Source organism: Molossus molossus, unplaced genomic scaffold, assembly GCF_014108415.1.
Source record: "Molossus molossus isolate mMolMol1 unplaced genomic scaffold, mMolMol1.p scaffold_m16_p_18, whole genome shotgun sequence".
Taxonomy (NCBI): domain Eukaryota; kingdom Metazoa; phylum Chordata; class Mammalia; order Chiroptera; family Molossidae; genus Molossus; species Molossus molossus.
In genome coordinates this window covers 26,436,609-26,460,179 of record NW_023425353.1, presented here as the reverse complement: position 1 = coordinate 26,460,179, position 23,571 = coordinate 26,436,609, and the positions used below count along the sequence as shown (strand labels likewise).

The 23,571-nt window shown below is 39.8% G+C and overlaps 1 protein-coding gene across 12 annotated transcripts in view; it reads right to left on the bottom strand.

Moving 5' to 3' along the window:
* ATG7 (autophagy related 7) overlaps nucleotides 1-23,571 on the bottom strand; it is a 274,296-nt gene that overhangs the window by 237,723 nt on the left and 13,002 nt on the right. For 7 of the 12 annotated variants that reach the window (XR_004960131.1, XM_036266281.1, XM_036266275.1 and 4 more), the window contains exons 4-7: nucleotides 23,371-23,399; nucleotides 9,896-10,068; nucleotides 9,353-9,407; nucleotides 908-1,025 (exon numbers count right to left, since the gene is read on the bottom strand). Coding sequence is in view for 11 of the 12 variants with exons in the window: in XM_036266281.1 (XP_036122174.1) it covers nucleotides 908-1,025; nucleotides 9,353-9,407; nucleotides 9,896-10,055 (333 nt within the window). In the remaining variant the exon portion in view is untranslated. Of the gene's footprint in view, nucleotides 1-907; nucleotides 1,026-2,166; nucleotides 2,620-9,352; nucleotides 9,408-9,895; nucleotides 10,069-12,917; nucleotides 12,941-23,370; nucleotides 23,400-23,571 lie in introns of those variants that run through there. The other 5 variants (XM_036266278.1, XM_036266279.1, XM_036266277.1 and 2 more) reach the window with 4 other exon arrangements.

The following is a 23,571-nucleotide window of genomic DNA, read 5'->3' as shown; positions in this document are numbered from 1 at the left end:
TAAGACTCTTTGTTTTAAATATATTTTTATTGATTTTTTTAGAGAGAGTGGGGAAGGAAGAGGAAGAGAGAGAGAAACATTAATCAGTTATCTCCCACACGCACCCTGACTGGGGTCTGAACCCGCAATCTGGGTATGTCCCCTGACCAGAAATTGAACTGTGACCTTTTGGTGCACAGGATGACGCTGAACCAACTGAGCCACATCAGTCAGGGCAAGATTCTTGTTTTTTAAGACTAGTGTGCAGACCACTCAATTAAATGGGGTAGAGGGTATTGTACCCCCATTTTAATTCCTCACACGAACTCAGATGTGAAGAAGTAAAGGAAAGACATTCCAGGTAGAGAGAACATCGTGTCCTAATGAAGGAGGAGAGAACAAAAGTTAGGCAGAGGAAGGAATGAGAAGTGATTTACTGTGACTGGGTCAGAAAAGGCGAGGGCAAGAATGACAGGACAGAAAGGCCACATAGGACAGGCCATGAGGGGCCTTGTAAATCAGTTGGAGTGGTTTAGATTTAACCCTGAGGATACTGGAGAGACTATACAATCATCTCTAACAGCATTACAGTGCTTATGACTGAAAAGTATTTTCCAGAGGCACAAAGAACAGAGAACCCAAACACATTCAGACATAGAAACAGAACTCTAACACAGATGTCAAGCAGTTTCAGAATGTTATAACTGGAGATCAGCAGGGAAGATTTTCACACACTGCCCCATATTCCAGCCTAAACTCAGATGAGAGCCTCAGTGTCTTCTTGACCTTCCCACCAACACAGAAGTCAACTATTTTTTAGTACCAATTACATACTAGTTTCTATGACAGATCCCTGCACCTGATAAGAAAGACCATGCCTGCAGGACCACAGAATACATAAAAAATACATCATGTTTTCCCAGCTAACCTCGTTTGCTGCTTGTTCCAAAAGTAGCTTCTTATCTGCAGCCTTGAAAGCCTCGAGTGTGTTGGTGTTGTATAGTGTTCCAACAGCCGGGCAGCAATGGGCTGGGGTGGGAGCACTCCTGGATACAACAGAAACATGGTTAAGCGGGCACAGCTGAGACTCAGAGAGATAGGGAGTGACAAACAAACCAGCACAACAGTGAGAGACAGAGGACAGTGCTCTGGAGGGGCAAAAAGAAGATCATATATTTCTTTGGAAAAAGATGAATATATTACTTAAAAAATAAAAACAGGCCCTGGCCGGTTTGGCTCAGCGATTAGAGCGTTGGCCTGAGGTCCTGAGAGACCCGGGTTCGGTTCCCGCTAAGGGCGCATACCTCAGGTGCAGTTTGTCCCCGGCCCTGGTTGGGCGTTGCAGGTGGCAACTACTCAATGTGTCCCTTTCACGTCAATGTTTCTCTCTCTCTCTCTCTTTCTCTCTCTCCCTCCCTCCCTCCCTCCCACTTTATCTGAACAAAAAATGGAAAAATGTCCTCGGGTGAGGATATAAATAAAAACAGGCATTGCATCTTCCAAAAGCCTCTATATTCCCCTTACCCTAATCTCTCAGCATGATGCTCTTCCACTGCTCCCCCAAATATAAGTTCTTTCTCTATTTCTTATTCTTTCCCACCTTTAACATGAAAGGGAAACATTAAGCTTCTACTATGGCAAGAACTATACAAGGTTTGAATTCTCATAACAGTTTGTTCTCCCATTTCAAGGTTTATGTAACTTTCCTAAGGTCATATAAGAATAGACAGAGCTGAAATCTAAAGTCAGATGCTGTGCTACCCACCCCTCACTCAAGCCCCCCCAGACCTCAGGGTCCTGTTCCAAACCTTCCTCTTCCAGGAAGCCATCTCCCATTGTCTCTGGTAATGGTTTATACATAAAACTAGCATAATATTTTAGAGTGTTTTCAAGACAGTCATATCCACCCAACTGGAGGACAGTAAGCTCCTTGAGGGCAAGGAACATGTCCTCCTCTTCTGACTGTCCAACAACCAAGCCCAGCCTAAACAGGCTCTGCACAGAGCTTCTACTGAGCAAGCCCCTGGTGGCTGTCTGAGTCACACAGACAAAATATGTTACACCTGGGTTACCTGCCAATCCATCACATGTGTACTGACTGCACAATGACCCCAGAAGGCCTCACAGTCTTCAGAGTAATCAAAGTCAGGAGAGGGAAAGAGGAGTTGATTCTGAACACAAACTCACATGTGGAGAAATCTGGTCTCTTCTCTAAAATGATTAACTTGTGTTTCAGTAGGTATAGATGAGTGAAAATATCATCTCAGCAGCCTTATATGCATCATTATTTATTGCACTGATGGTAGCTGTGTTTAAAAGATCCAGTGTCTCTTCATTCAAAGTCTGTGTAAAATTTGGTTCAGGGGGGCTGCGAGAAGAGAGCTAAGTGTAGAACAGTTGTGAAGGGGTGCAATAAGTGACAATATTCTGCCAAATGCAGTCTGTAAGGCTCAAATGCCAAGTCCCAGGGGTAAAGCAACTTTCAATGGCCAGAGCCTTCCTTTGGAAGCTGATAAGTCAGCAATCATAGGTTGTTTGTCACCAGTCTACTCCAACATAAGAATATTTTTTATCCAGGTGAAATGAGGCCAACAAAGAGTCTTGATGAGAAAATGATATCACGAAGAGGCAAGATGAAGCCTAGAGGGAAGAAGAAGGAAAGTGGAGCAGTTGATAAACCAAACCATCTACATTCTGCTGAAGAAATTATTGCTGAAACAGAAAGGAGGCGGCTAAGATCTAATTTGGATAGAAGCACAAGAAGGTACCCTCCTTCCTAAATGTCCAAAAGCCCTGGGTTTATGAAAGCCATGCCAACGCCTTGCTCTGAGAGTAGAAGAAACCATATCATGACAATTCAAACGACTGCCAGGACGGCTACACTCCTAGAACATCAGTGCTCATTCAATGAATAAGTGAAGACAAGAAGTTTCAAAGAAGAAGCATTTATCACGATTAAAGTCCCATCAGGGGAAGTGACCAGGGAAACAAATTATAAAAGCAATAATGGGGGGGGAAACTATTCTACCAGTTTCTCAAAGTTCAAGTTCCACTTGTTCCACACAGAGGTGGCTCAGATGAGGACTGGAAAGAGACCTAGGCTTGGAAACAAGAGAATTTAGTTCAAATTCTAGTCCTGAACACTTATTAGTATTCTACAATTCTGTTTACATGAAATGTCCCAAATAGGCAAATCCATAGAGACAGAAAGTACATGGGTGGTGTCCTAGGGTTGGGGGAGGGAAAAGGGAGGAATGACGAGTGACTGTACTGGGTACAGAGTTTCTTTAGGAAGGTGACAAAAATGTTCTGGAATTAGATAGTGGTAGTGGTTTACACAACATTGTGAATATACTAAAAACCACTGAATTGTCCTTTTTTTTTTATCCTCACCCAAGGACATTTTTCCATTTTTTGTTCAGATAGAGTGGGAGGGAGGGAGAGAGAGAGAAACATTGACGTGAAAAGGACACATCGAGTGGTTGCCACCTGCACAACCCAACCAGGGCTGGGAACAAACTGCAACCAAGGTACGTGCCCTTAGTGGAAACTGAACCCGGGTCTCTCTGGACCGCAGGCCAATGCTCTAACTGCTGAGCCCAACCGGCCACAGAGAATTGTCCATTTTTAAAGGGTGAATTTTATGGTATATAAACTATATCTCAATAAAGCTATTTACAAAATAAGAATTAGAAATCTTCCCTACAGCTAACAGCAAACCCACAATGATGTGTACGGTAACCTGTTAAAGAATGGATCTCATAAAGGCCTGAGCCCAGGCCTATTATCTCTGAAAACTTGGCCTTCACTTCATTCAATCTCCCAGTGATTATTTAGGAAAGTACTGAGACTATTTTGCACCTGTTATTTACACTTGGTCAAACCAGGCATGTAGCCAGAAGCATCCAGAACAGACAGGCAGTGGAGATGGCCAGGACAGAATAAATCCCCCGGAAGGGCAGAGGTCACTTTTCACACCTGCAGGAATCTTACTCCACAGCTTTACATGGCCAAAGGGAACTCTGAGAAGTCATACTCAGTATGGGAGCATGCTGCATAATCTCCTGCTCTCCATAATAATCTGAGTTTCTGATGATGACATCCTCTAACAAAGTCCATTGGTATCTTCCCATCAACCACACCCTATCCCATTTTGACAGCCATGCATTTAGACTGCTGGTAATTGAATGCAATAATTATTTGAGCAACTAGTACATGTCAGATCTGTGTTAGGTACTAGCAAGATAGCAGATAATAAGAGATAGCCTGTGCCCCACACAGATAATTTTGCATATGAGTCTTACATTTTTAGCTATTTTTAAAGTTATTTGAGGGCCCTCTTTTTCTCAAATTGAGTCCAACTTGAGGCTTAGAAAAGAAAAATAATTATTAAGACTATAAAAAATAAATGTTCCTCAAGGGAAAGAGGCCCAGGGAAAGAAATACTTAAAAAAAAAACAGTTTTGCCCTGGCTGGTTTAGCTCAGCGGTTATAGTGTCAGCTGAGAGACCAGAGAGACCCAGGTTCAGTTCCCCCTAAGGGCAGATACCTTGGTTGCAGTTTGTCCCCAGCCCAGTTTGGGGTCAACTGGGGCCGTGTGGGTGGCAACCAGTTGATGTGTCTCTCTCACATCGATGTTTCTCTCTCTTCCTCCCTCTCCCTCTCCCACTCTATCTGAAGATAAATGCAAAAATGTCCTCGGGTGAGGATTAAAAAACACCCCAGTTTCATATTAATGCAGAAATTGTCCACCAAAATCTATTCTTCTCTTCTTAAACAGAGACAGAATACATACAAGATGCTGGTAGTTGGACACCACATTTCCCAGCCTTCCTTGCAAGAATGTTGAAGCACTGTGCTCTCCCCAGCAGAATCTGAGTAGTGATGTATGTCCATGCCTGGCTAGGGCCTTTAAGAGATGGTATATTTCTTCCACCTGTTTTCACCCTGGCTCTGTCTCTCTTTCTATCTCTTGTTACCTGAAAGTGCAATTCCATCTTAAGCTGCACACAAAGGCAAGGCCCCCAGGAGGATGAAGTCATAAGAGGGAAGAAGACTAGACTACTGCCCAGGACTATAAAGTGGGCAAGAAATGAACTTCTTCTGTATTTAAGAGATTACATTTTGGGGTCTGGTTCAGCACTACACCCTCCAATGCAAGACAGTTGGTGCCACATAAACTACTGCTTGACTGATAATTCACCTAATATAATAAAATGTACAGAACAGGATCCTGTGTTGTTACCTTCTGGCAGGGATGCAGAAGTCTTCCAGGGACTTAGAGTAAAAGGTATTTATCTGGTGCTATGCAAAGCTGAGATATTCATGACATCTGTGAGTGAGAACTAGGACTATTAGCTCTTCAACTGTTTCTTATTCCTCTCTCTATGCCCAGTGCCTAGAATATTCTATTATTGAGACACAGAGGAAACAATAAATATTTCTGAAATACCTATTACCTCTCCTTTTTTGTTACAGCCCAGAGCATACTATAATGCAAATATTTGTCTTCTACCTCTATCCAGTACCTCCCTGCCAGAGCTCTGCATTTCATAAGTCTTTGTATTCCTAACACCTACACATTCTACATATAAGAAGCATTCAGTGTTTGATGAATAAATTCATAAAGATTTTTCTACAAACCCATGCAGAAGTGCAGCAATAAAAGATAAAAAAGGACAATAATAATAAAAATAATTTGTATATAAAGAACTCATTTCTTCTGAGGAGCTCCAAATAAATTCATTAAACTTCCTAACTATCTTACTCTGTTCGGGCTGCTATAACAAAATACTGCAATGAGTGGCTTATAAACAACAGAAATATATTTCTCATAGTTCTGGAGGCTGGAAGCCCAAGATCAAGGTGCCAGCATGGTTGAGTTCTGGTAAAGGCTCTCTTCCGGTCATAGTCTGCCCAGTTCTCGCTATGTCTTCACATGGCAGAAGGAGCAAGCTAGCTCTCTGGGGCCTCTTTTATAAGGGCACTAATCCCATTTGTGAGAACTCTGCCCTCATGATCTAATCGCCTCCCAAAGGCCGTACCACTTAAAACTATAACCTTAGGCACTGAGTTTTCAACATATCAATTTGGGGGTACACAAACATTCAGCCATAGCACCAACCATCCTAAGAAAGAGGGACTCAGAAAATCATAGCCTTTTAGAACTAGAAGGAATATTAGAAGTTGAGAGTTAGAGACGAGGAAACTGAAGCTAAAAAAATAAAAGAACTTATTCTAGGCAATTTGGTTTATCGGCTGTAGATAGATACTAAGTCTTCAAACTTCAAATCCAGGGCTATTTTCACAACACTAGGGACCATGTTTTATTCTTGCTCATCTTCCCCAGTGCCTACCTGGGAGCTTCAGGTATTGTGAGTATTCAGTAATTAAAAGAACACATATGACCATAAATACCAAGCAAATCATGTAAAAGTCATAGCTGCAGAATCACAGATTTTCTTACCAACTTCAGCTAAAATTTCTGGATCACTAAAATTTAAGATGCTTGGATTTTTTTTTTTTTTTTTTTTATCCTCACCCGAGGACATTTTTCCATTTTTTGTTCAGGTAGAGTGGGAGGGAGAGAGAGGAACAGAGAGAGAGAAACATCGATGTGAAAGGAACACATCGAGTGGCTGCCACCCGCACAACCGACCAGGGCCGGGGACAAACTGCAACCGAAGTACGTGCCCTTAGCGGAAACCGAACCCGGGTCTCTCAGGACCGCAGGCTGACGCTCTAACCGCTGAACCAAACCGGCCAGGGCGATGATTGGATTTTATAATAAGATCAAGCCTAACTTCTGTGAACTGCTTTTTTCTATAAGTTTTCCAAAGAACAAAACTATTAATATCTTTTTAAAAATATCCTTCAGCCCTGGACAGTTTGGCTCAGTGGTTGCAATGTCGGCCTGCGGACCAGAGAGTCCCAGGTTTGGTTCCCGCTAGGGGCACATACCAAAAAAAAAAAAAAAATCCTTCAGTCTAGTATCAGAATAAAGATTGGAGCAAGGCTATGATGAATGTTAGACTCTCCAGGTTACATTAAAACTACACTGCTGATATTTCCCACTTTACCATCTTCAGTTAATGTCTTGCTTGTACACTGTCTGTATTTTCTTATTATCTTGCAATTGCTCCAAAATTAAGTTAGTCTTTACCAAAACAGGGGAGAGATTACTAGAATTTAATTTGTTTTGACAAGTAATCATAGGAATTTATTATGGACCAACACTTACATTTTAAAGATATAAAGACTAACATTGTTTTGCACATATGTTATGGAATTTAATTTTGCAATTTTATTATTTTTATTTTTTATTTTTTTTCCTCACCTGAGGACATTTTTCCATTTTTTGTAGATAGATTGGGAAGGAGAGAGAGGAAGAGAGAGAGAGAGAGAGAAACATCGACGTGAAAGGGACACATCAAGTGGCTGCCACCCACACGAGCAACCAGGGCCGGGGACAAACTGCAACCGAGGTACGTGCCCTTAGCAGGAACCAAACCCTGGTCTCTCTAGACCGCAGACCGACGCTCTAACCGCAGAGCCAAACCGGCCAGGGCTGCAATTTGATTGAGATAAAGGAATAAAATATGCCGAATTTTCAAGTGATTAAAAAAATTCTAGGGCCCTGGCCGGTATGACTCAATTGACTGAGCATGGTCCTATGTACTGAAAGGTTGCCAGTTTGATTCTAGGTCAGGGCACATGCCTGAGTTGCAGACTTAATCCCTAGGAGGGGGCGTGCAGGAGGCAGCCGACTGATGTTTCACTCTCACATCAATGTTTCTCTCCTTCTCTCCCACTCCTTCCTCTCTCTCTACAAATCAATAAAAAAAATATTAAAAGGAAATTCTAGGATACTTTATTTGAAATACCCTAACCACTGAGTAGTGTCATTTTCAAAAACCAGGCAGTCCTTACAAAGACGCCTTTGCCTTCCCCAAATCCCTCATCTAGACAGTTAAGGTACAAGAAAGGAGAAAAGTAGACCTCACTGAACTACATTTTCAACTCTCAATTGTTTTCAACTCTCAATTGTTTTACAGGCCCCCAATGGATCCTGCTCTACCCTTCTGTTTAGAATTCAGTTTGAAAAAGACCACAAAAGACCTAATCAAATCCGATGACCTTTGCATTGAACTCTGACCTTTCTGCTTCTGACATTGTAGAACCTCTCTTTCCTTCCTGAAAATACTTCTTTCTTTGGTTTCTGTAACTCTTTAACTTTTTTCTGGTTTTTCCTCCTCTCTGACAACTTTCCTTTCCTTTGCTAGTTCTGTATCATCTTGTCCTCCCTAATCAGGTATGTTCACTGTTCTGGCCCTTTATTCTTCTTTCACTAGATCCTCTGTCTTACAGCCTCATGATCTTTTCCTTCATGGAAGACTCCCAAATCTAGTCTGACCCATCCTCCTAGACTCCAGTGCTTCTGGACATTTCTACTGGATGCTGTCATGTCAAACTCACTATGTTCTAAAACAAACTTACCTCCTCCTAAAATTTTAGCCCCCTTCTGGTTTCTCTATTTCTGCAGAAGATAACAAAATGCCCCCAGCTACTCAGACTGCAACCTCAAAAATACATTTTACCTTTCTTTCATGAGTGCTTCCTAAATTAGGTCACATGTGACCTTGGGCAAGCCATTTTACCTTTTGACCCATGGTTTCCCTCATCTGAAAGAGAGAGAGAAATAAAATCTGGAAGGTCTGAAAAGATTATGTATGTGAAAATGCCTAGCTAATTGAGTCAATAAATGCCTCTCTTCTCTTCAGCAATTCCCCATGGCTTCCAACCAGATAAAAAACTCTTTGAGCCCTGGCCAGTTTGGCTCAGCGGTTGAGCGTCAGCCTGTGGACCAGAGAGTCCCCCGGGTTCAGTTCCTGCTAGGGGCACGTACCACAAAAAAACAAAACAAAAACTCTTTGAGGGCATATGTCACATTTCTATGTATATCCCTAGAATGCCCTGCACAGTAGCTTCTATATAGAAGTAGCCTAATAAACATTCACTGATGCTCATGGATAAGCAACTAAAGGAATAAGTCAAGAGGTACCAATAAAGAATCACAAAATATTAACTTCAATCAAAATCAGGAGGAATGTTATCTAAGTCTCAATCAACCTAGGTGGTACTTGACACCAAACAGGCTCTGATAAATACCTGCCGAAAAAATGAATCAATCTCAAGCATCTAGCATTTGTCTCTGTGTTACAGAAGGTAAAGAGAATCATGAGGAACTAGCTCTGCTCACCAGGAGCTCCCCTAGTTTCCCTGTGATCCACCTATGAGAGAGGTTAAGAATGCTCATTCCTTAAAAAAAGCAAACAGTGTTCTTCAGTATAGATTTTGAGCTAAAAATACTCACATGTCAAAAGCACTGAATTCCAATGTTAAGCGAGCTGGAAGTCCAGCAGAATCACCTGCACAGAAGCATTATTGCATTTTCAGTCTTAAGTCATTAATAGCAGTATTCATAATGAAAACATCTGTGAATAATATGTTCTCTTAGTTGAGTCAAAAGTGCCCAACCCAATTCCTGGTTATCCAAACTAAACAGGAACTTACCATAAAATGACAGCTTTTGTGAATTTGAGAAATTTGCCAAGAATATAGAAAAAAAATTCCTTGGAAGAAAATATTTCCAATCTTCTCCCCCAGCAGTAGTAAGTAATCAGTGTTAATTCTTTAGAATAATGACTAGGGTTTTACTTCTCTCTTCCTTTTCTCCGAAACAGGGAGAAAGAAGTGAAAATAAACCTGGGTCAAAAGTCATAAAGTAAAACATAAACTGGTAAAGACTATTAATTGTAAAAGACAAGAGTGTCCTCGTTAAAGGAGAGCTGACCCTATACTGGAGGGCAGAGAAAATAACAGAAGATGATGGAAGATGGAGTTTAACATTACCTACCATTGTAGTAATAACCCTTAATGTCCTTGGGAGTTTCATCCAGCCGATACTCATTCAGCTTCTTCTGGGTTAATTCATGCCAAAATCCAACATCCAACGCACTGCTAAAGGGAGCAAACTGCAATTTGAAGAGTCCAGGATCCCCCGTAGCTGCCGCCATTATTTGTTGCCTACTAAAAACCAAAACAGAACAGAGTAAAATAGCACAAAACATGGTAAAAATAAACATCTGTAATAATGCTTAATTTTAAAAAACAAAACAAAAATAAGGAAATAAAATTGTCTCTATTTGCAGATAACACAATTTTATAAATAGAAAATCATAAAGAGTCAACCAAAAAATGGTTAGATCTAATCAATTAATTCAGCAGTTGCATAATACAAAATTAACATGCAAAAATGAGTAGTGTTTCTTTTTTTAATCCTCACCTGAGGACAGTTTTTCATTTTTTGTTCAGATAGAGTGGGAAGGAGAAGAAGAGAGAGAGAGAGAACCATCGACGGGAAAGGGACACATTGAGTGGCTGCCTCCCACACGACCCAACCAGGGCTGCGGACAAACTGCAACCGAGGTACGTACCCTTAGCGGGAACCGAACCATGGTCTCTCTGGACCGCAGGCCAACGCTCTAACCGCTGAGCCAAACTGGCAAGGGCAAAACCAGTAGTGTTTCTATATGCTAACAATAAACTTTCTTAAAAAGAAATAAAGAATTCTACCCCATTTACATTGGCATCAAGAACAATAAAATACTTAGGATGAATTTAACTAAGAAAGTAAAAGATATCTACTAAAAACTACAAGACCTTAATGAAAGGAATTGAAAAAGATACAAATGGAAAGGTATCCTGTGTTCATGGACTGGAAGAATTAATATTGTTAAAACATCAATACCACCAAAAGATATCTACAAAATCAATGCACTCCCTATCAAGATTCCTAGGGCATTTTTTATAGAGATAAAAAAAAAAAAAAACTCTCCTAAAATTTATATGGAAGGACAGAAGACCCCAAATAGAGGGGAAAAAAATGCTAAGGAAAAAAAAAAAAAAGCAGGATGCACCATAGTTTCTGATTTCAAGCTATACTAGAAATCCAAATTTATCAAAACAGTATGGTATTAGCATAAAAACAGACAACTAGACCAATGGAACAGAATTAAGAGCTCAGAAATAAACCCCAGCACATACATTCAATTACTATTTGACAAGGGAACCAAGAATACTCAACAGAGAAAAGACAGTTTTTGCAGTAAATGGTACTGGGATAATTGGACATTCACATGTAAAAGAACAAAACTGGACACACCACTTACAAAAATTAACTGAAAATGGATTAAAGATTTAAATGTAAGACCTGAAACCATAAAACTCCTAAAAGAAAACATAAAAATAAAGATTCTTGACACGGGTCTTTGTAATGATATTTTGGATAAGACACCTAAAGCACAGACAAAAAACAAACAAACAAACAAATAAATAAACTAGTGAGACTACCTCAAACTTCTGCATAGCAAAAAAAATAACAACAAAAAACAAACAAACAAAAAAAACCACCAATAAAGTGATAACACAACCTACAGAATGGGAAAGAATATCTGCAAACCACATATCTGATAAGGGGTTAATATCCAAAATATATAAAGAACTCATACAACTCAATAGCAAAAGTACAAATGAGCAAAGGCCCTGAATAGTCATTTCTGAAAGCCAACAGGTATATGAAAAAATGTTCAACATCACTAGTCACTAGGGAAATACAAAGTAAAACTGATGAAATATCACCTCAAGCTTGTCAGAATGGTCATTATCAAATATAAGAGATAACAAATGCTAGCATGAATGTGGAGAAAAGGAAACTCCTCTGCATTGTTGGTGGGACTGTAAATTGGTACAGCCACTATGTTAAAAAGGATCCTCAAAAAGTTAAAAATAGAACTACCATATGATCCAGAAATTCCATTTTGGGAATATATCCAAAGGAAATGAAAATACTAACTTGAAAAGATAGCTGCACCCCAAGTTCATAGCAACATTATTTAAAATACCCAAGACATAGAAACAACCTAAGTCCATTGATGGATAGATAAAAAATCTGTGAGATGATACACACACACACACACACACACACAAGAATATTATTCAGACATTAAAAAACATACCAAGGAAATACTATCATTTGCAACAACATGAATGGACCCTGAAGGCATTATGCTAAGTGAAATAAGTCAAACAGAGAAAGACAAATATTATATGATCTCACTTATATGTAGATTCTAAATAAAAAATAAACAAGCTCATAGAAAAAAAGATAAGACTTGTAACCAAAGGTGGAGGGTGGGGGTGGGATGATATTTGGAGGAAGGTGGTTAAAAGGTACAAACTATAGTTATAAGATAAACAAGCACTAGGGATATGATATACAATACAACATGATGACTATAGCTAACAATGCTGTATGACACACAGCTGTTGAGAGTTCAACCCTAAGAGTTCTTATCACAAGAAAAAATTATTTCCCTTTTTCTCCCTTTTCTTTCTATTATATGTGAAGCTGGAAGTTAGAGGGAAACTACTGTGGTAATCATGTCACTATGCTGTGTACTTTAAACTTATACAGTAATGTATGTCAATTATTTCTCAATAAAACTGGGGGACAGCCAAACAGCCGGGCTGGTGTGGCTAAGTGGTTGAGCACTGACCCATGCACCAAGAGGTCACCGGTTCGATTCCCTGTTAGAGCACATGCCCAGGTTGTGGGCCCAGTCCCCAGTGGGGGACATGCAGGAGGCAGCCAATCGATGTCGCTCATCAATGTTTCTATCTCTCTCTCCTTCTCCCTTCCTCTCTCTCTAAAATCAATTAAAAAAAAAAAAAAGAAATTTAAAACAACAACAAAAAGTATGAGGTATTTGGGCTACCTGAAGACACAACTTTGGAAATCAACCTGAATAATTTGCCTGTGTTTGCCAAGTTTAGCCTCCTTACTACACAACTGATTTTTCTAAGTAACCCTTCCTGACCTTCACTTTTGTGCAGCTTCCTTTCTTGTTAAAGTCAGTCTGACAGATGGACTAGTGTTATTCTTTCTTCCACATAGTCATAGTCTCAGCAGTTTTTGCCATCCTGTGTGGTCCTAGAGAAGTTTACAAGTACAAACAAAGCCCAGAGTCCAGCCAGTTAGAAACACAACAATGCAAACTGTTAAGAGTTCTGAATAAGAACAGTACATGAGTACTCCAGCTGAGAATGAAGACATTTCTTCTCACCTAACCAGAGTACCTGCATTTCTCTCAACTCTCACCTTTCATCCTTTAAATGCATGAATATTTTTTATGTTACGACGATTTCTTTAATATTTCATATTTTCCCTCAAATCAGCAAATAAAGTTGACCCTCCTGGCAATCAAGCAGGTATACACTGTAACTCCCTGTTCCATGCACACTCTCATAGTACTCTCATGGGTACAGGTACCCCAGTCTGAGAAGCACCATACTAGAGAAACTTGGCAATTCCCCAAACTTCGGATTGATAAGTACCCTTCACTTTCCACCCTGTCCAACTGCCCTGTAACCATATTTCTGCAGCAGAATGTATACATAGTCACACTAGATGGACTAAATAAAGACAGTTCACATTCACTCAGAGAGATTCTGCCCGAGCTTTGTGCCAAGGTTATTAAATAGCTTTCAGTTTTCCAAACTTGTTGAATTTTAGAATTAGAGATAAGGAGCTTTGGACTGAGTATCTATATGGAGAAATGCAAAGTCGGTATTACATAAAAATGCTAAAAATCAAGTAGGAGTGTGGAGCAGAGCATAGAGAAAGCTTCTGTGAAGGAGTTGGGCACTGCATATGATGAAAAGAATGGGCGTGGAGGGGGAAGGTGGGCAGAGGGCTGAAGGAATAAGAAGAATAGGAAACCACTGTGGTAGAAATGGGGAAGCATGAACCTAGCTCTTCTTAGTGGAGTGTTGGTACTGTGCAACAGCAATGCACACAGAGCTAAGTGGGTTACACAGTGAACACCGATGGAGAACACTTCAAAAGTGAGGCTAGCCCTGGCCAGGTGGCTCAGTTGGTTGGAGCATTGTTCCATACACCAAAAGGTTGTGGGTTCGAATCCTAGTCAGGGCACATACCTAGGTTGCAGGTTTGATCCCCAGAGTGCGTACAACAGATCAATGTTTCTCTCTTACATCAATGTTTCTCTCTCCCTTCCCCCTTCTCCCTTCCTCTCTCTAAAAATCAATGAAAACCTATCTTCAGGTGAGGATTGAAAAATAAAAAAGCGAGGCTGAAGAATTCTGGAGTGAGAAGCAAGTGGAAGTTTGGAACAGGAAGTATATGACAGAATTCTACAGTGGCAAAACGGCTTTAAGGAGACAGATAGGGAAAAGCAGCTAAGAGCCTAAGAATTTATGAAAACCTGGATTACAGCAGAGGAAGCCAGACTAAAAATGAGACCCTTTTTGGGGACGTTTCCAGGGAAAAGGTGACCACACTTGGTATCTTGGTGAATTCAAGGAATGAAAGCGGAAAAACCCCTGGGGTGTCAAGCATGATTAACTAGAAGAATGGCAGCTCCACAAAGAAAAGACACTTGAGAGGCAGACGGGTAATAATAAATTAAAGACATTTTCAACAAAAATAACAGCAAGTAACGTGAAACTGGTCTAAGGAAATGGGGTGGCCCAAGAAGGTGAACTCAGAGATTTCCAAGGCATTTACACTGAGATAACAGCAAATGGAGAATGATCAGTTCTTAGAAGTTACTCAGAGAAAGAAAAGTCACAGCCCAATAGAGTCCTAGATCAGCGATTTTCAACCTTTTTCACCTCATGGCACACATAAACTAATTACTAAAATTCTGCAGCACACCAAAAACTATATATTTTTTGCCAATCTGACAAAAAGTAATTTTGATTCATGAACACTGCACAACTATTGTTGTGTTGACTGTTGTTATTTTTTTAAAATTGACAATCTATGAGAAAAGAGGTCAGGGCCCCTGACTAAATAGTCAGGTATTTTATGTTTTAAAAATTCTCATGGAGCCCTGGCCGGTTTGGCTCTGCGGTTAAAGCCTCGGCCTGTGGTACAGAGAGACCCGGGTTCGGTTCCCGCTAAGGGCGCGTACCTCGGTTGCAGTTTGTCCCCGGCCCTGGTTGGTCGTGCGGGTGGCAGCCACTCGATGTGTCCCTTCACGTCGATGTTTCTCTCTCTCTCTCTCTCCCTCCCGCTCTATCTGAACAAAAAATGGAAAAATGTCCTCGGGTGAGGATAAAAAATAAAAATAAAAAAAATAAAAATAAAACTTCTCATGGAGACTTCCGGTCAAGCTGGCAGCGTAGGTAAACGCGGTATCACGTCCTCCCACAACCACATCAAAGTTACAACTAAACTACAGAACAACCATCATTCAAAACCACCTGAAATCAAGCTGAATGGAAGTCCTACAACTACGAAATTAAAGCAGCAGCCACATCAAGACTGCTAGGAGGGGCGGAAGCAGATGGGCTGGTCCCACACCCACGTGTGGCAGATAAAAATCAGGAGGACACCTCGGCTGGGAAGGTCCTCCCTGAGGACTGAGGGATCTCTGTCCCACACTAGGCGCCCCACTCAGGGTTGCAGTGCCAGGAAGAGAAGTCCCCATAACTTCTGGCTGGAAAAACCAGCGGGAACTGAGGCTCAGGGAGGTGGCTGGAGCCCCAGGCAGCTCCTTAAAGGGCCTGCACACAAACTTATCGGACTCTCTCCCTCTAAGCGTGGAGGGGAGGCAGCTTGAGGGGCACCAGAGACATACAGGGAAGAACTGCGCTATTTGGCACTGGAGCCAGGGCTGGAGAGGGGGCTTTCTCTGGGACAAAGGTGCTGTCAGAGGCCTTTGTTCCTTTGGTGAGCCCTTCCCTGGGGCGGCAGTCGCCATATCTGGGACTCCAACAACCTGGCTCACACTGGTTGCCCCATCCTGGTGATTCCGAGGCCCCGCCCCACCCAACTTTCAGGCCCACCCAAGCTGTTGCCACTTGCTTAACCATAAGATTGGCGTGTCTTGGATCCTGCTTCAGGTTTTCCTAAATTCTTTCAAACAAGCAGCATCTGGTCTCAGAGAGCCCCATACCTCTCATTAAGTAATACACAGAAACAAACACAGGGAGGCAGCCAAAATGAGGAGACAATGAAACAGGTCCCAAATGAAAGAACAGAACAAAACCCCAAGAAAAGAACTAAGCAAAATGGAGATAAGCAACCTAACAGATGCTGAGTTCAAAATACTGCTTATAAGGATGCTCAATGAACTTAGTGAGGGCCTCAAGAGCATAAAAAAGGACCAGTCAGAAATGATGGATGCACAGTCAGAAATGAAGGAGGCACTAACTGAAATAAAGAATAATTAACACAGATGCAATAGTAGAGTACGTAAATCCAAGAAGCAAACCATTGATTTGGAATATAAGGAAGCAAAAAACACCCAATCAGAACAGCAAAAAGAAAACAAAATCCAAAAAAATGAGGATAGTGTAAGGAGCCTCTGGGACAACTTCAAGTGTGCCAACATTCGCATTTTGGGGGTGCCAGAAGGAGAAGAGTGAGAACAAGAAATTGAAAACCTGTTTGAAACAATAATGGCAGAAAACTTTCCTAACTTGGTGAAGGAAACAGACATACAAGTCCAGGAAGCACAGAGAGTCCCACACAAGATGAACCCCAAGAGGCCCACACCAAGACACATCATCATCAAAATGCAAAAGGTTCAAGACAAAGAGAGAATCTTAAAAGCAGCAAGAGAAAGGCAGCTAGTTACCTACAAGGAAGTTCCCATAAGACTGTCAGCTGATTTCTCAAAAGAAACTTTGCAGGCCAGAAGGGAGTGGCAAGAAATATTCAGAGTGATGAAAAGCAAGAACCTACAACCAAGATTACTCTATCCTGCAAAGCTGTCATTTAGAATCGATGGTCATATAAAGAGTTTCCCAGACAAGAAAAAGTTAAAGGACTTCATCACCACCAAACCGTTATTGTATGAAATGATGAAGGGTCTTTCTGAAGAAAAAGATAAAATATATGAACAAACAAAATGGCAATGAATACATATCTATCAACAATGGAATCTACAAACAAAATGTACAGGCAGGACAGAAACATTCTCATAGATACAGAGAACATTTTGTTGGTTGCCAGATGGGAGGGCAGTTGGGGGAATGGGGGAAAAAGGTGAAGGGATTAAGAAGTACAAATTCATTGCTAGACTGACAAACCTCAAAGGGAAAGGGGTTGGGGGGTGGGAAGAGATAAACCAAAGAACTTATATGCATAACCAATGGACACAGACAATAGTGTGGGAAAAGGTGGGAGGGGAAGGAGGGGGTCAATGGGTGGAAAATAAGGAACATCTGTAATACATTCAACAATAAAGATTTTTTTTAAAAGCATAAATAAAAAAATAAATAAATAAAAATAAAAATTCTTATGGTACACTGGTTGATAATCACTGTCCTAGGGAATAATCACAGTTAGTGGATAAACCAGCAACACAAACAAAGGACACATAAAGGACAGTGTAAAGCACTAACTGGTACACCAGGATGGTATTTCTATGCACTAACCCAAAGCAATGAAAAAATCTGAAAAGACTGTGCCTGCATGAGGGGCCATGCGGTGGGACTCAGTGCTGGTGGAAGGGTCTAACTGATACACTCAGTAGTGAATCTGAGGGACCCTTTATTCTCTGGAAGAACTTTTGGGGGAGAGCAGGATGGGAGCTAGACAGTGTGCCCTGGGAAAAAGGATTGGTTCTCCCCAACTTGAGCACATGGGAAATGCCCCTTCCCCCACCTGTAGAAAGGCTGGTTCTGCCCCACCTGGCTGTAACCCAAGGCAAGGGTGAACGGCTCAGGGCTAGAAATCTGTGCCCATGAGGCTGGGTCTGGCAACGCAGGGGACTCAGACATTTGGCCTGGTGAAAGCCTGGGCAGAGTTGCTGCACTAAAAGACTGAAATGTTAAGGGGGCTGATTTTTACATTTTTTAGCCCCTCCTGCTTGGGGTGGCCACAAGGGGGTACCAGTGAGCTAGCAGAGCTGAGGCACTGAAAAGAGAGGAAGGGCCTGACCTAGCCTCCTACAAGCTATGGGCACCACCTCCAATACAAGTCTGTTTAAACCATCCTGGCCAGGACCTGGATACACCCACAGAGCCCACTTCCATGGAGAAAGGGACAGCGGCTCAAAACAGGGACATTCAAGGTGCAAGAATGGAGGCAGACAGCTTCTGAACTATGGAGGCCCCACCTACCAGACTACTTAGGGCTCTGCCCTGCCATGCTTCAGTCAGATTGCCTAAGACCAGACAGGGAAAGGACACACACTGGCTTGCACCAGAGAACCTCCTAGGAGGCCTGACCAACACACCAAGAGGCCAGATTCAACAATATTGGAGCAAAATCTAGCAAGCTCCACAAATAGCAGATCCAAAGGTTTTTTGTTTTTTTTTTCTTCTCTTTATGCTTGCATATCTCTTATTTTGGGTTCCTTTTATCCTATTATTTTTTTCTCTTTGTGTTTTTTTTTTTTTAATTTTTATTTCTAATTTACTTAATTTTTTTCTTTTCACTTTTCTTTTCCCATTCTATATTTTATTCATTATTGCTTCTTTTTAAAATTATTAATTTACTTTTTTATTCTTATTCTATTTTTTTCTCTTCCTTTATTTCTTTCTCCTCAAATTCTTTTGGTCTTGTCTTTGTTTTATTATTATTATTTTAGTTTTTTTTCCCCATTTAATTTTTTATTTGGTCTTGTTTTATTCTGTCAGCGCCTGTATAACAGTTGTCACATCTTTGGGGTTTAGCCTCACAGTCAGCAAGCCTGAGGGCTAAGCCCACCCATGAATGAGACAATAGCCATCAAGACCCTAATACAACAGGAGGGCCCACATAACCCACAAAAGGGACATTTCTAGAGCACGCATCTCAGAAGATGGAGGCGACTACTCTACTGGGTCCCACAAGGCCACTCCACCGAGATAGGGAAGCACAGCAGTCTTATCCAATACACAGAAATAAACACAAAGAAACAACAAAAATGGGGAAATAAAGAAACAGGTCCCAAATGAAAGAACAAGAGAACTGCAGAAACAGAGCTAAATTAAATGGACACAAGCAATTTATCAGAAACAGAGTACAAAGTAGTGGTTTTTAGAATGCCCAACTGTATGAAAAGGGATATAGAAACCATGAAAAACCACCAATTGGAAATGAAGAATGACACTGCTGAAATAAAGAATACCCTGGAAGGAATTAACAATAGGTTAGAAGAAGCAGAGGATCAAATCAGCAAGTTAGAAGACAAAGTAGAAAAAAAATTATTCAGAGCACCAAAAAGAAAAGAAAAAAACATTAAAAAGCATGAGGACAGTAAGGGAACTTTGGGAAAACATAAAACACAACAACATCTACATCATAGGGGTAACAGAAGGAGAAGAAAGTGAATAAGGAATAGAGAATCTGTTTGAAGAAATGACAGAAAACTCCCCTAACTTGGTGAAGGAAAAGGACACACAAGTTCAGGAAGCACAGAGAGTCACAATCAAGATGAATTCAAAGAGACCAACATTAAGACACATTAGAATTAAAATGCCAAACATTAAAGACAAAGAGAGAATCTGAAGGGCAGCAAAACAGAGATAGTCAGTTACCTACAAAGGAGCACCCATTAGGCTGTCAACTGATTTCTCAAAAGAAACACTACAGGCCAGAAGGGAATGGCATGAAGTATTCAAAAATAATGAAAAACAAGGAATTGAAGCCAACACTATTCTATCCAGCAAGGCTATCATTCAAAATTGAAGGTGAAATAACAAGCTTCTCAAAGAAAAGGCCAAAGAAGCTTATTACTACCAAACCAGCATCGCAAGAAATGTTAAAGGGACTGCTGTAAGAAGAAATACATAGAGAGAAACACAAGTATAAAGAATTGAAATGGCAACAGATAAGTACCTATCAATAATAACCTTAAGTGTAAATGGATTAAATGCTTCAATCAAAAGACACAGGGTAGCTGAATGTATAAGAAAACATGAACCATATATATTATGTCAACAAGAAGCCCACCTGAGAACAAAAGACTCACATAGGATGAGAGTGAAGGGATGGAAAAAAATTTTCCATGCAAATGGAAACAAAAAAAATGGAGGTAGCAATACTTATATGTGACAAAATAGACTTCAAAGCAAAGGTCACTACATAATACTTAAAGGATTGATCCAAGTAGAGGATATAATCCTGGTCAACATATATGCATCCAATATAAGAATACCAAAATATATTTTAAAAAATAAACAAACTCTTGGAGGAATTGAAGATTGACAGCAATACAGTCATAATAGGTGACTTTAACACCCCACTGACATCACTGGAAAGATTTTCCAGACAAAAAACCAACAAGGAAACAGTGACCTTAAATAACACACCAGATCAGATGGATTTAATTGCTACTTACAGAACATTTCATCCCAAAGCTCCAGAATATACATTCTTCTCAAGTGCACATGGAATGTTCTCAAAGACAGACCACATGTTAGGACACAAAATAAATCTTTACAAGTTCAAGAAGACTGAAATCCTATCAAGCGTCTTCTCAAATCACAATGGCATGAAACTAGAAATCAACTAAAAAAAAAAACATTCAAAAACATTCAAACACATGGAAGCTAAATAGTATGTTATTAAACAATGAATGGGTTACCAATAAGATCAAAGAAGAAATTTTAAAAAAACTTCCTGAAAACAAATAAAAATGAACACACAACAACCCAAAATCTATGGGACACAATGAAAGCATTCCTGAGAGGGAAGTTTATAGCATGACAGGCCTACCTTGAGAAATAAGAAAAATCTAAAATAAGCAATCTAACTTTATAAATAAAAGAACTAGAAAGAAAACAACAAGAAAAGCCCAGAGTAAGTAGAAGGAAGGAGATAATAAAGATCACAGCATAAATAAATGATCCAAAAACTAAAAAGACCACATAATCAATCAATGAAACTAAGTTGGCTCTCTAAAAAGACAAACAAGACTAAGGAATCTTTAGCCAGACTCACCATGAAACAGTGAGGAACGAAATAAATGATATTACAAGTGAAAGAAGAGAAAAAACTGGCATCACAGAAATACAAAGGATTGTAAGAAAATACTATGAACAACTGTATGCTAACAAATTCCTAGAAACATAAAGTCTTCCAAAACTCAACCTGGAAGAATCAGAAAACTTGAATAGATAACAACTAAGGAAACTGAAGCAGTAACCAAAAAAATTCCAGCAAACCAAAGCCCTCGACTGGACAACTTCACAAGTGAGTTTTACCAAACATTCAAAGAAGGACCAACACCTATCTTCCTCAAACTATTCAAAAAATTCAAGAGGAAGGAAGACTTCCAAGCTCTTTTTACGAAGCCAGCATTATCCTAATTCCAAAACTAGATAAACCACTACAAAAAGAAAATTACAGGCCATTATTCCTGATGAACACAGATGCCAAAATCCTCAACAAAATATTAACAAATCAGATCCAGCAATACATTAAAAAGATCATATACCATTACAAAGTGGGATTTATTCCAGGGAAAGGCTGGTACAATATTCATAAATCAATAAATGTGATACATCACATAAACAAAATGAAGAATAAAAATCCTATCAATAGATGCAGGAAAAGCATTGGACAAAACCTAGCACCCATTTTTGATAAAAACTCTCAGCAAAGTGGGAATAGAGGGATCAGACCTCAACATAATTAAGGCCATATATGACAAACCTACAGCTAACATCATCCTCAATGGGCAAAAACAAAAAGCATTTCCCTTAAGAACAGTAACAAGACAAGGATGTCCGCTTTCACCACTCTTATTCAACATAGTACTGGAAGTCCTAGCACAACAGTCAGATGAGAAGCAAAAATAAAAGGCATCCAAATTGGAAAGGAGTAACTAAAATGTCATTATTCACAGATGACATTATATTGTACACAGAAAATCCTAAGGAATCTACCAAAAAACTACTAGATTTAATAAATGAATTGTGCAAAGTAGCAAGATACAAAATGAACATCCAGAAGTTGATGGCATATTTAAACACCAATAATAAACTCTCAGAAAGAGAAATTAAAAAACAGTCCCATTGACCATTGCAACAATAACAAAAAAATAAGATACCTAGGAATAAACTAAACCCAGAGGTAAAAGACCTGTACTCGAAAAACTATAGGACATTGAAAAAAAGAAATAGAGGAAGATACTAACAAGTAGAAGCATATACTGTGTTCATGGATAGAAAGAATTAACATAATTAAAATGTCCATACTACCCAAAGCAATCTATAGATTCAATGCAATCCCTATTAAAATACCATTGGCATATTTCAAAGATCTAGAACAAATATTCCAAAAATTATATGGAACCAAAAAAAAGACCACAAGTAGCTGCAGCAATCTTGAGAAAGAAGAACAAAGTTGGAGGGGTCACAATATGGGATATCAAACTATACTACAAAGCCATTGTAATCAAAACAGCTTGGCATTGGTGCAAGAACAGGCATATAGATCAATGGAACAGAACAGAGAACCCAGAAATTGACCCACATCATTATGGCCAATTAATATCTGACAAAGGAGGCAAGAGCATACAATGGAGTAAAGACAGTCTCTTTAATATATGGTGCTGGGAAAACTGGACAGGTACATGCAAAAAAATGAAACTAGACCACCAACTTACACCATACACAAGAATAAACTCAAAATTGAATAAAAGACTTAAATATGTCACAAAATCATAAAAATCCTAGAAGAAAACATAGGCAATAAAATCTCAGACATCTCACGTAGCAGAATTTTCACTGATACAACTCCTAGCACCAGGGGGAAAAAGGGAAAAATAAACAAATGGAACTACATCAAACTAAAAAACTTCTGCACAGCAAAAGAAACCATCCTCAAAATGAAAAGGGAATCCACTGTATGAGAGAACCTATTTGCCAATGATACATCAGATAAGGGGTTAATTTCCAAAATATATAAAGAACTCATACAACTTAACAAAAGGAAAACAAATGATCCAATTTAAAAATGGGCAAAGGACCTGAATAGACACTCTCCAAAGAAGACATACACATGGCCAATAGACATATGAAAAAATGCTCCACATCACTAATCATCAGAGAGATTCAAATTAAACCTACAATGAGGTATCACCTGTTTGATACAGTGATCCAACTTCTGGGAATATATATTTCCTAAGAATCCTGAAACACCAATCCGAAAGAATATATGCACTCCTATGTTCATAGCAGCATTATTTACAATAGCTAAGATCTGGAAACAGCCCAAGTACCCATCAGTAGATGAGTGGATAAAAAAGCTGTGGTACATTTACACAATGGAATACTATGCGGTTATAAACAAGAAGGATCTCTTACCCTTTGTGACAGCATGATGCATCTGGAAATTATTATGTTAAGTGAAATAAGCCAGTCATTGAAAGACAAATATCACATGATCTCACTTATATGTGGAATCTAATGAACAAAATATACTGTCGAACAAAATAGGTCCAGACATAAGGAAAGTTGGGGAAGGGGAAGAGATTAACCCAAGAACTTATATGCATATATGCATAG